The 13863-nt window shown below is 44.6% G+C and overlaps 1 protein-coding gene across 3 annotated transcripts in view; it reads right to left on the bottom strand.

The window, feature by feature from the left end:
• THEMIS2 (thymocyte selection associated family member 2) overlaps positions 1-13863 on the bottom strand; it is a 197552-nt gene that overhangs the window by 82915 nt on the left and 100774 nt on the right. For all 3 annotated transcript variants that reach the window (XM_069756790.1, XM_069756792.1, XM_069756791.1), the window contains exon 4: positions 6080-7164. In XM_069756790.1, coding sequence (XP_069612891.1) covers positions 6080-7164 — 1085 coding nt within the window. The remainder of the gene's footprint in view (positions 1-6079; positions 7165-13863) is intronic.

Raw genomic sequence — 13863 nt, 5'->3', positions numbered from 1 at the left:
GTATATTGTCAGAAATTTAGGAAATGGTCAGTACTCACTCAGTGGAATGAATCTGCGCTGGCAGCTTTGTTCAGAAAGGGTCTCTCTGAGGCTCTTAAGGATGTCATGGTGGGATTTCCTATGCCTGCTGGTTTGAATGAGTCTTTGTCTTTGGCCATTCAGATCGGTCGACGCTTGCGCAAGCGTAAATCTGTGCACCATTTGGCGGTACTGCCTGAGGTTAAACCTGAGCCTATGCAGTGCGATAGGACTATGACTAGAGTTGAACGGCAGGAATACAGACGTCTGAATGGTCTGTGTTTCTACTGTGGTGATTCCACTCATGCTATTTCTGATTGTCCTAAGCGCACTAAGCGGTCCGCTAGGTCTGCCGTCATTGGTACTGTACAGTCCAAATTCCTTCTGTCCATTACCTTGATATGCTCTTTGTCGTCGTTTTCTGTCATGGCGTTTGTGGATTCGGGCGCTGCCCTGAATCTGATGGATTTGGATTATGCTAAACGTTGTGGGTTTTTCTTGGAGCCTTTGCGGTGTCCTATTCCATTGAGAGGAATTGATGCTACACCTTTGGCCAAGAATAAACCTCAATACTGGGCCCAGCTGACCATGTGCATGGCTCCTGCACATCAGGAAGTTATTCGCTTTCTGGTGTTGCATAATCTGCATGATGTGGTCGTGTTGGGGTTGCCATGGCTACAAACCCATAATCCAGTATTGGATTGGAATTCCATGTCGGTATCCAGCTGGGGTTGTCAGGGGGTACATGGTGATGTTCCATTTTTGTCGATTTCGTCATCCACCCCTTCTGAGGTCCCAGAGTTCTTGTCTGATTATCAGGATGTATTTGAAGAGCCCAAGTCCGATGCTCTACCTCCGCATAGAGATTGTGATTGTGCTATCAATTTGATTCCTGGTAGTAAATTCCCTAAAGGTCGATTATTTAATTTATCCGTGCCCGAACACGCCGCTATGCGCAGTTATGTGAAGGAATCCCTGGAGAAGGGACATATTCGCCCATCGTCATCACCACTGGGAGCAGGGTTCTTCTTTGTAGCCAAGAAGGATGGTTCGCTGAGACCGTGTATTGATTACCGCCTTCTTAATAAGATCACTGTTAAATTTCAGTATCCCTTGCCATTGTTATCTGACTTGTTTGCTCGGATTAGGGGGGCTAGTTGGTTCACTAAGATAGATCTTCGTGGTGCGTATAATCTGGTGAGAATCAGGCAAGGAGATGAATGGAAAACTGCATTCAATACGCCCGAGGGTCATTTTGAGTATCTAGTGATGCCGTTCGGACTTGCCAATGCTCCATCTGTGTTTCAGTCTTTTATGCATGACATCTTCCGTGAGTATCTGGATAAATTCCTGATTGTTTACTTGGATGATATTTTGATCTTCTCAGATGATTGGGAGTCTCATGTGAAGCAGGTCAGAATGGTTTTTCAGGTCCTGCGTGCTAACTCTTTGTTTGTGAAGGGATCAAAGTGTCTCTTCGGTGTGCAGAAAGTTTCATTTTTAGGGTTCATCTTTACCCCTTCTACTATCGAGATGGATCCAGTTAAGGTCCAAGCCATCCAGGATTGGATTCAGCCGACATCTCTGAAAAGTCTGCAAAAGTTCCTGGGCTTTGCTAATTTTTATCGTCGCTTCATCTGTAATTTTTCTAGCATTGCCAAACCATTGACCGATTTGACCAAGAAGGGTGCTGATTTGGTTAATTGGTCTTCTGCTGCTGTGGAAGCTTTTCAGGAGTTGAAGCGTCGTTTTTGTTCTGCCCCTGTGTTGTGTCAGCCAGATGTTTCTCTTCCGTTCCAGGTCGAGGTTGATGCTTCTGAGATTGGTGCAGGGGCGGTTTTGTCACAGAGAGGTTCTGATTGCTCAGTGATGAAACCATGTGCTTTCTTTTCCAGGAAGTTTTCACCCGCTGAGCGTAATTATGATGTGGGCAATCGAGAGTTGCTGGCCATGAAGTGGGCATTCGAGGAGTGGCGTCATTGGCTTGAAGGAGCTAAGTATCGCGTGGTGGTATTGACTGATCATAAGAACTTGACTTATCTCGAGTCTGCCAAGCGCTTGAATCCTAGACAGGCCCGTTGGTCGTTATTTTTTGCCCGCTTCGACTTTGTGATTTCGTACCTTCCGGGCTCTAAAAATGTGAAGGCGGATGCTCTGTCTAGGAGTTTTGTGCCCGACTCTCCGGGTCTATCTGAGCCAGCGGGTATCCTCAAGGAAGGAGTCATTGTGTCTGCCATCTCCCCTGATTTGCGGCGGGTGCTGCAAAAATTTCAGGCGAATAAACCTGATCGTTGTCCAGCAGAGAAACTGTTCGTCCCTGATAGGTGGACTAATAAACTTATCTCTGAACTTCATTGTTCGGTGTTGGCTGGTCATCCTGGAATCTTTGGTACCAGAGAGTTAGTGGCTAGATCCTTCTGGTGGCCATCTCTGTCACGGGATGTACGTACTTTTGTGCAGTCCTGTGGGATTTGTGCTAGGGCTAAGCCCTGCTGTTCTCGTGCCAGTGGGTTGCTTTTGCCCTTGCCGGTCCCAAAGAGGCCTTGGACACATATTTCGATGGATTTCATTTCTGACCTTCCCGTTTCTCAAAAGATGTCAGTCATTTGGGTGGTCTGTGATCGCTTTTCTAAAATGGTCCATCTGGTGCCCTTGGCTAAATTGCCTTCCTCCTCTGATTTGGTACCTTTGTTCTTTCAGCATGTGGTTCGGTTGCATGGCATTCCTGAGAATATTGTTTCTGACAGAGGTTCCCAGTTTGTTTCAAGGTTTTGGCGAGCCTTTTGTGGTAGGATGGGCATTGACCTATCCTTTTCCTCGGCTTTCCATCCTCAGACTAATGGCCAGACCGAACGAACCAATCAGACCTTGGAAACATATCTGAGATGTTTTGTTTCTGCAGACCAGGATGATTGGGTGTCCTTTTTGCCGTTGGCTGAGTTCGCCCTTAATAATCGGGCCAGCTCGGCTACCTTGGTTTCTCCATTTTTTTGCAATTCTGGGTTCCATCCTCGTTTCTCTTCAGGACAGGTTGAGTCTTCGGACTGTCCTGGTGTGGATTCTGTGGTGGATAGGTTGCAGCAGATCTGGACTCAGGTAGTGGACAATTTGATCTTGTCCCAGGAGAAAGCTCAACTTTTCGCTAATCGCAGACGCCGTGTGGGTCCCCGACTTCGTGTTGGGGATCTGGTTTGGTTATCTTCTCGTCATATTCCTATGATGGTTTCCTCTCCTAAATTTAAACCTCGTTTTATTGGTCCGTATAGGATTTCTGAGGTTCTCAATCCTGTGTCTTTTCGTTTGACCCTCCCAGACTCCTTTTCCATACATAATGTATTCCATAGGTCGTTGTTGCGGAGATACGTGGCACCTATGGTTCCATCTGTTGAGCCTCCTGCCCCGGGTTTTGGTGGAGGGGGAATTGGAGTATATTGTGGAGAAGATTTTGGATTCTCGTGTTTCTAGACGGAAACTCCAGTATCTGGTTAAATGGAAGGGTTATGCTCAGGAAGATAATTCCTGGGTTTTTGCCTCTGATGTTCATGCTTCCGATCTTGTTCGTGCCTTTCATGCGGCTCATCCTGGTCGGCCTGGGGGCTCTGGTGAGGGTTCGGTGACCCCTCCTCAAGGGGGGGGTACTGTTGTGAATTCTGTGGCTGAATTCACTCCTGTGGTCACAAGTGGTACTGCAGCTTCTGAGCTTCCTCCCTCAGGTGTTCTGGTGAGCTCGTTAACTGCTTCATTACTTAACTCCGCCTGATGCTGCTATCCTTGCTCCTTGTCAATGTTTCAGTGTTGGATCTGAGCTTCTCCTGATTGTTCCTGTGACCTGCTGCTCTGTATAGCTAAGTGCCTTTTGCTTTTTTGTTGCTTTTTTTCTGTCCAGCTTGTCTTTTGTTTTGCTGGAAGCTCTGAGACGCAAAGGGTGTACCGCCGTGCCGTTAGTTCGGCACGGTGGTTTTTTTTGCCCCTTTGCGTGGTTTTGCTTTAGGGTTTTTTGTAGACTGCAAAGTTCGCTTTACTGTCCTCGCTCTGTCCTAGAATATCGGGCCCCACTTTGCTGAATCTATTTCATCCCTACGTTTTGTCTTTTCATCTTACTCACAGTCATTATATGTGGGGGGCTGCCTTTTCCTTTGGGGAATTTCTCTGGGGCAAGTCAGGCCTATTTTTCTATCTTCAGGCTAGCTAGTTTCTTAGGCTGTGCCGAGTTGCCTAGGTAGTTGTTAGGCGCAATCCACAGCCGCTTTTAGTTGTGTTTAGGATAGGATCAGGTGTGCAGTCTACAGAGTTTCCACGTCTCAGAGCTCGTTCTTGTATTTTTGGGTATTTGTCAGATCACTGTGTGCGCTCTGATCGCTAAGCACACTGTGTTTCTGGATTGCCTTCATAACACCTGTCATTAGCAAACATAACACCAACCCTAACTTTAGCCCCAACCCTAACTGTATCCCAAACCCTAACTTTAGCCCCTACCCTAACCCTAACTTTAGCCCCAACCCTACCTGTAGCCACAACCCTAACTTTAGCCCCAACCCTAACTCTAACTCTAACCCTAATGGGAAAATGGAAATAAATACATTTTTTTAATTTTATTATTTTTCCCTAACTAAGGGGGTTATGAAGGGGGGTTTGATTTACTATTTATAGCGGGTTTTTATGATTGTCAGCTGTCACACACTAAAAGTCTCCACATTTTGAAAGCTATAATTTTTCCATATTTTGGTCCACAGAGTCATGTGAGGTCTGTATTGGTACTATTTTCGGGTATGTGACTTTTTGATCGCTTTTTATTCCGATTTTTGTTATGCAGAATGACCAAAAACCAGCAATTCATTAATTTCTTTTGGGGGGGCGTTTATACCGTTCTGCGCTTGTTAAAATTGATAAAGCAGTTTTATTCTTCGGGTCAGTGCGATTACAGCAATACCTAATTTATATCATTTTTTATGTTTTGGCGCTTTTATACGAAAAAAACTATTTTATATAAAAAATAATTATTTTTGCATCGCTTTATTCTGAGGACTATAACTTTTTTATTTTTTCACTGTTTATTCTGTTTGGTGGTTCTTTTTTTGCGGGACAAGATGACGTTTTCAGCGGTACCATGTTTATTTATATCCGTCTTTTTGATCGCGTGTTATTCCACTTTTTGTTCGGCGGTATGATAATAATGCGTTTTTTTGCCTCTTTTTTTATTTTTTTATGGTGTTCACTGTAGGGGTTAACTAGTGGGACAGTTTTATAGGTCGGGTCGCTACGGACACGGCAATACTAAATATGTGTACTTTTATTGTTTTTTTTATTTAGATAAAGAAATGTTTTTATTGGAAGAATTTTTTTTTCTTTATTTAAGAGTTTTTTTTAATTTTTTTTACTTTGTCCCAGGGTGGGACATCATGCTATAGTGTCAGGTTGCTGATCTGACACTTTGCAAAGTACTGTGTCAGATCAGCGAAATGTCTGGCAGTGCTGCAGGCTTGCTGGCTCCTGCTCTCAGCAGACGCTTGCAAGCCACCTCCCTGCAGGACCTGGAAGGAGCCCCGTGGCCATTTTGGATTCGGGGCCTGCAGGGATGAGACCGAAGGAGACCCTCGGAACAATGCGATCACATCGCGTTGTTCCGAGGGTCTCAGGAAAGCGCACAGGGAGCTATGTCGCTGGAACGCTGCGATCATGTTTGATTGCAGTGTTCTGGGGGTTAATGTGCCAGGAGCGGTCCGTGACCGCTCCTGGCATATAGTGCCGGATGTCAGCTGTAATAATCAGCTGACACCCAGCGGCGATTGGCCGCGCCCCTCCCACCCCCCACCCCCTTCCCCCGTGAGCGCGGCCGATCGCCTATGACGTACTATCCCGTCCCTGGGAATTAAATCCCAGGTCACCTCAACGGAATAGTACATCTAATATCAGAAAGGGGTTAATAAACTCACACTACATTACATACATATACACACATTTAATGAATAAAAATACTTGAAGTGCTTCCTCAAGAACACATGATACAAAATGATGGTTCAATTGCAAGGAGAAGTCACCAATCGACATAAAAATATGGTACCTTCAGATTTGAAGGAACTTTTTTTTCTGTCTCCACAGGCTTGTTACGTTGTATTTTTTCCTCAGTTTTCACTAATCTCTTTGGAGGTCTAGGAGGGGGAAGTTGTAGGCTTGGCAGGTCCTTTCTCAGGCTGTAATAGAAGCACTCAGTAAGTTCTTCTACTTTTGTGGAAATGGTTAGCCCATCAGTTAGTGACACTGTTTCCTCCAGTAAAACCAAAGAAATGTTGAGGTATTTAATTGGCAACTCAAAGCACTCGGAATCTGTGTCATACAATGAAACCAATAGGGCAGACTCTTCCACAATCTCTTCTAGTCTAATAGAAGGAAATGATACCAAAGGATCATTTGACATAGATATGTCTTTTGTAACAACCTTAACATCACAAGGCAACTGAAGTTTCTGTATTAAACTGGATAGATTGTATTTTTTAGTATCTTTAAGTTCTTCAACAAATCTCCCCTGCATATATGTAGGGAGCATGACTTCCTCTGGTGCATCTTCATCATCATCATCATCACCATCATCATCATCATCTGTGATTTTTTTACAAACTAGGACATCAGTGTCTTGTGGTCCCTTTGGGGTTGTTAGGACAGTTTTTGTATGATGTAAAACCTGTAAATGATCTCCGATACAAAGGGAAGGAATGTTTTCGTCACTACTATCACAATCCTGGGTCACTACAACTTTAAGTTTAGTTCCTTCTAGGGCTTTAGTCCATAGATCAAAAATGGAAGCAAACTCCCTTGGTCTTTGACGAAATTTCCCTCTGTATGAATCATCAATATAAAAGAATTTGGTGGTCTTGCCTTTATTGCCTGTGGCAAGAACTTTCTTTGACACAATTTTTCTGCAAATTATAATTTTCTGTCCTTTTTGTAAAGCTGAGTAAGTGTCATTTTTTACCAAGTGATGAACTTCTGCTGTGTCCAGAATTTCTGCCACAACAGGAAATTTCTCTTGGTGATCAAAAATCTCTGTCAAGGACACAGGCTGGACAAATATGACATTTCCACAGTGATCAGTGATGTCAACAACATCAACTTCTAGACTTGATGGCATCTTCACAAATCCTTTTCTCACTGAAGTGTAGAAATACAAGTGTTAGTTCAATAGGATCAGACATACACCTCAGACAGTTCATGGAGAAAAAAAGTATTTAAATGGAGGTAGTCTGTAATACCAAACATAGCCTATGGACAAGAGTCGGCCAATTTTTAGACGAAAAACTACAATTGTTTTTTCTAATTCTGGCAAATGTAATTAGTTTGCTAAATACATGGCACGTGCACTAAAATATGTTGCTTTGGTTTGTTAGTTTGTTTTAAGAAAGAAGTGCGCAGAGTAATACAATCGCTGATGTTTTAAAAATGTTTACATTCTCTAATTTTAAGTCTGTGGGTAAGACTGGTTTCACATTTGCGTTTTTTGCCGCTGCGTTTTAGCGCAAAAAAAGCATGCATTTTTTATCTATACTTAACATTAAAAACGCATGCGTTTTTTTGCATGCGTTTTGCCACGTTTTGACGATGCATGCGTCATTTCTATGCTTGTGTTTTGTTGCGGAAATGCAACCTGTAGTAATTTATAGCGGCTTTTTTTGCCGCAAAAAAACGCATGTGTTTTTTGCAGCAAAAAACGTATTGCTGTCTATGTAAACGCATGCGTTTTTAAGCACATGCGTTTGCATGCGTTTTTAAACACATGCGTTTCAATAAAAAAACACAAGAATACACATTGATAAGCCACCCCCCAACCCTAACCCTAACCCTAGGGATCCTAACCCTAACCCTAAGGGTTAGGATCCTAACCCTAAGGGTTAGGGTTAGGATCCCTAGGGTTAGGGTTAGGGTTAGGATCCCTAGGGTTAGGATCCCTAGGGTTACTAGGCATCCTAACCCTAACCCTAGGGTTAGGGTTAGGGTTAGGATCCCTAGGGTTAGGGTTAGGATCCCTAGGGTTAGGGTTGGAGTTAGGGTTAGGATCCCTAGGGTTAGGGTTAGGGTTAGGATCCCTAGGGTTACTAGGGATCCTAACCCTAACCCTAGGGATCCTAACCCTAACCCTAGCTATTTCTGTTTATAGTGGGTTTTCTAGTTGATTTTGATGATTGGCAGCTGTCACACACTTCTCATCATGCGTTTCAAAAATGCAAATGCAGGAAAAAACGCATGTAAATGCGTCAAAACGCCGCGTTTTTTTTACCACATGCAAAAACGCATGTGTCTACAAAACGCAGCATTTGCACGCGTTTACATGCGTTTTTTGCACCACCTGCGTTTGCGTTAAAAACGCTGCGTTTTTTAATGCAAATGTGAAACTAGCCTAAGCAAGTTAAATCTCAATGTGCTTGTGCAGATCTGCCTATGTCATCCAAAAAATACAAGTAAATCTGCTTCCTATAACATTTCACATTTTGTGACTAATGTTGAATATGGACTGATGTGAATGGTTACACAGTCTCTGTATGGTGCTACAGAATATGTTGGTGCTATATAAGTAACAGAAATACATTCACAAATAAAACAAAAGCGGTGATGGGCATTAATATATTCTCCTAATATTTTCTTCAGTATTTGGGAAACAGCCAAATGGGTGCTACTGGGACATGGATTAAAGGTTCATTCCCACAATTGCATTATTTTTCACAAATCATAGTAAATGCTTACTATTAACACATCAATTAAGCCCAACATAACTGGTCCCATTCTTACAATGCTAAAACTAAATTTCCCAGCAGCCCTTGTATTTTTCTTCACTGCTACAGATCTATCAAGTTTTCCTGTGTGCTCTTGAATAACCCCAATTCTCTAAGTTATCATCAAACTAGTCTGCATGTAGCATGCATGTTAAACTTCTGTTTAGGCTCCTGAAAAGTGGCATGCCTGATTGATTTTATCTTCTGCCATATTTCTCAATATAGCTACCTGTGTAGATTTACATCATTATTAGCTGGATTATAGCAGAGCTAATGTCACAGAGGTACTTTATAACACCAGCTTGAAAAATGATTTTAAAATTCAAAATGTTGGCCTACTGAAATGTATGTTCAGTAAATGCACTCAATACTTGGTCAGGACTCCTTTCGCATCAATTACAGCATCAATGTGGCGTGGAATGGAGGCGGTCTGACAGTGGCACTGTTGAGGTGTTATGGAAGCCCAGGTTGCTTTAATAGCACCCTTCAGCTCATCTGTATTGTTGGGTCTGGTGTCTCTCATCTTCCTCTTGACCATACCCCATGGACTCTGCTGGCCAATCAAGCAAGTAATACTGTTGTTTTTAAAACAGGTGTTGGTACTTTGGGCAGTCTGGACAGGTGCCAAGTTCTGCTGGAGAATGAAATTTCCAACTCCAAAAAGCATGTCAGCAGAAGGAAGCATAAAGTGCTCTAAAATTTCTTGGTAGATGGCTGCGCTGACATGGTCTTGATAAAACACAATGGACCTACACTAGCAGATGACATGGCTCCCCAAACCATCACTGATTGTGGAACCGTCACACTAGACCTCAAGCAGCTTGGATTGTGGCCTCTCCACTCTTCCTCCAGACTCTGGGACCTCAATTTTCAAATGAAATGCAAAATTTATATATTTTTCGCTTTGTAAGACGCTCCGGATTATAAGACGCACCCCAAATTTTGAGGAAAAAAATAGAAAAAAACTTTTTTTAATAAATTGGTGGGGCGTCTTATAATCCATGCGTCTTATTACTTACCAGGGGTTGTGGCTGCGGTGGATCAGGGTCCCAGGGTCGTTGCTGGAGGCAGGAGTGGAGCATTGCTGCAGGCTGGGATGAGGGGGGTCTACATGGGGGCTCCGGTGCTGCAGGAGGCTCCTATGCTGCAGGCTGGGATGAGGGGGTCTGCAGGGCTGTCTCCAATGCTGCGGGGGGCTCTGGCGACATTTTGCGAAATATCAGAGCCCCCCGGCACTTCTTCCATGCGTTCCTGTATGACTGACTCCGGGAAAATGGCCGCCGGAATCTCAGGAGATGAGATCTTCCATTCGTTCCTGTATGACTGACTCCGGGAAAATGGCCACCAGAATCTCGAGAGATGAGATCTCAGCGCTGAAATCTCATCTCCCGAGATTCCGGCGGCCATTTTCCCGGAGTCAGTCATACAGGAATGCATGGAAGAAGTGCCAGGGGGCTCTGGTCTTTCACAAAATGTCGCCAGAGCCCCCCGCAGCACCGGAGCCTCCAGCATCACCCAGGGCAGCAGCGGTGGCAGTCGAGGTGACAGCGGTGGCGGGCGGCGGGCCGCAGCGGTGGCAGACACCCCCTCATCCCAGCCTGTAAGTGGTATATCCGCTTTGTAAGACGCACCCCCATTTCCCCCCCAAATTTGGGGGAAATAAAGTGCGTCTTACAAAGCAGAAAATACGGTACATCTGAAAACAACACCTTGGACAACTGGGCAACAGTCCAGTTCTTTTACTCCTTGGCCCAAGTAAGATGCTTCTGGCGTTGTCTATTGGTCATGAGTGGCTTGACACAAGGAATGTGACACCTGTAGCACATGTCCTGGATACGTCTGTGTGTGGTGGCTCTTGAAGCAATGACTACAGCAGCAGTCCACTCCTTGTGAATCTCCCCCAAAATTTTGAATTGCCTTTTCTTAACAATCATTTCAAGGCTGCGGTTATTCCAGTTGCTTGTGCACCTTTTTATTCCACAGTTTTTCCTTCCACTCAACTTTCCATTAATATGCTTGGATACAGCACTCTGTGAATAGCCAGCTTCTATAGCAATGACCTTTTGTGGCTTACCCTTCTTGTGGAGTGTGTCAATGACTGCCTTCTGGACAGTCAAGTCAGCAGTCTTCCCCGTGATTATGGAGTTTATTGAAACAGACTAATGGACCTTTTTAAACAATTAGGAAGCCTTTGCAGATGTTTTTTGTTTTTTTATTCTAATTTACTGAGATAATGACTTTTGGATTCTCATTGGCTCTAAGCCATAATCATCAACAATAACAGAAATAAACACTTCAAACTCTGTTTGTAATGACTATATAATATATGAGTTTCACTTTTTGTATTGAATAAATGAAATAAATTAACTTTTTGATGATATATTAATTTTATGAGAAGCACCTGTATCTTTGCATCCTGCCATTCCATTGACAGCCCATTCCCGGAGAACATCACTCCTCTTAGTTACCAGCACACCCCTGCTTTCTGGTATTAGCTCAATACACAATAATGAATGAGGCTCTGCCCCTTTCCATGACATCATGCCTCAAAGCAGCAGTTCTAATCTAAACAAAACCCAGAGCACAGATGTACTGACATGAAGACATCTGAGAGAGAATGCAGTGTATATCTCTCTATTCAGCCTCTGTATATGCAAAGGTAGGCCAGGGCGGTAGTCGTGGCTGAGCCTTTCAGGTGTCTGATACCCTGGCATCCCTTTACAGGAAAAAGGTATTCCTTATATTGCATCTTGTGCTCAGTATCACTGTGCTGTTAGTGTCCCCTTTGCTTAGCAGGCAAGCAGCTGCTTCTGGATCCCAAAGAATAGAGACACAGTCCAGGGCGACTCTCAACTGAACAAATTTATTTACTTCAGGACACAGTACATCCAGCATTTTCATCACAGATGAAACAACCCTCTGTATCCTCCCTGTAGTGTCACTACGATGAAGCATCCATCTGTCCGTTTCTCCCCGGACATCAGAGATTAAGCCCACAAAACTATCCGCCACTTTCTGGAGCAACCTGCCTGTACACTTTTACGGTGACCTCTTTGTCTTGCTCTGCTTCCCTCCTTCCTCCACTATAAGATCTGCTGTACTATGCTCTTCTCTATGGACCCTGGATGGCTGGGCACATGCTTGAACGTTATGAGGTTATCTGGCAGCTCGGGCATATAGCCCACCCGAGCACTAAGGGGCCTGGCCCCCGACTGACTAATACAGGAAGACCTTCCTGACTTATTCCCAGCTAACCCCCCCTACAGTTAACTCCTACAGTACTATATACAGATTAGCGACCTCTATGTACCCATCTAGTGGTCATGACCCAAAATATACTGTTATTTATATTTCAGGGGGAAGAGGTTCCTGACTGCCACAGTTCTGAACACCTGACTGGTTGGGGTGGGTCTGACTTAAATAGTGGTTTGAGTGGGAAGACGGGACATTTGGCTGGCAATGAGCTTATGAGCATTGAAACAGTGGACTCCCTCTCGACGGACCCATGCCAGAGAGGTCACCGTGATTCAAGACTGGCCCACTCCAGAGACTGTGAAGGATGTTCGGGAGTTCCTAGGATTGACCGGATATTACAGGCGGTTTGTGAAGAACTTCGCTCGAGGGGCAAAGCCCTTACAGGAGCTATTGAAAAAGGTACCCTCGGGTGCCAAGAACTGGAAGATCTGCTGGAAGGAGTCCCAAAAAGAGGCCTTTCAAGATCTCAAAAAGGCACTCACCGAAGTTCTTATCCTGGCTTACGCTGATTTCTCGCAACCGTTCATTCTCCACACTGACGGGAGTCTGCTGGGACTTGGGGCTGTGTTGTCACAGATGCAGGACAGAAGAGAGAGGGTGATCACTTATGCAAGTCGGTCTCTTCACGATTCCGAATGCAATCTGGACAATTACAGTTCTTTTAAATTGGAGCTGCTGGCATTGGTGTAGGCTATGATGGAGAGATTCATGGAATATTTGTCTGGCTCCGAGGTGTGGGTGCGTACAGATAATAAGCCACTTGCGCACTTGGAGAATGCAAGACTGGGGGCCTTGGAACATCGATGAGTAGCCAGAATGGCAAAAATCTGCTATAAGATTGCCTACAAAAGGGGTCAGAAAATACCCACGCCGATGCCCTGTAAAGAAGGAAGAGTACTAGACCCCAGCAGGACAGAGACAAAGAGCTAGAAGATGATGAGGTCCCTAGATTTCGGAGGTCCACCAGGACGGTGGTGGCAATGCAGGGACAGATACATCCCTCAGTCCAAAACGGCATACTGGGACAAACTTGAGATGGGTGGGTTCAGCTTCAACAGGAAGATAGTGAACTGGCTTTGTTGAGACAGTGTCTGGCTTCTCAGACACTCCCTAGCTCGCCAGAAAGAGGTACTTTGTCGCCGGAGATGTTGCGGATCCTACGACAATTGGAACAGCTATGGATGAAGAACAGCTTATTATATTGGAAAACGCACCTGCGAACTGAGCCGATTGTGACCTGGCAAGTCCTCGTTCCAGCAACGTCATTGTCAGAGATTGATGTCGCTGCACACGAGCAAGGAGACCACTTTGGTTCAGAGAAAACCTTCCAATGGCTACAACGGTTCATCTTCCACCCTCAGTTGAAGACGAAAGTGGACGAGGCCTGTAGAATGTGCCTGACATGTGAACTGGCTAAGCCGCCAGAGCAGAAAGCTCCCGTTCAGTCCATTGTAGCCTCCGCTCCTCTGGAACTCTTGACAATAGACTATCTGACCATCAGCCCAGCCCATGAAGGCTGGTAATGGTGGATCACTTCACAAAATTTGCCATGGTGACTCCGACTTGAGATCAGACTGCAGAGTGCTGCGTATGCAAGTTGTAAGAACTTCATTCAACCCTACGGGTGTCTGAAGAGAATTCACTCCGATCAGGGAGCTTGTATCTTGGGAAGAGTAATGAATGAATAGCATTGCCTGTACCAGATTGACAAGTCCCGCACCACACCGTACCATCCTCAAGTTAATGGTGCCTGTGAATGATTTAACTGTACACTGATTCAGATGCTAAGAACTCTATATAATGATTGTAAGGCCCGGTAGCCAGAGTA

This window comes from Ranitomeya imitator, chromosome 3 (genome assembly GCF_032444005.1).
Source record: "Ranitomeya imitator isolate aRanImi1 chromosome 3, aRanImi1.pri, whole genome shotgun sequence".
Lineage (NCBI taxonomy): Eukaryota > Metazoa > Chordata > Amphibia > Anura > Dendrobatidae > Ranitomeya > Ranitomeya imitator.
The sequence above is the reverse complement of the archived record's forward strand: the minus strand, read 5'-3'. Positions and strand labels throughout refer to the sequence as shown.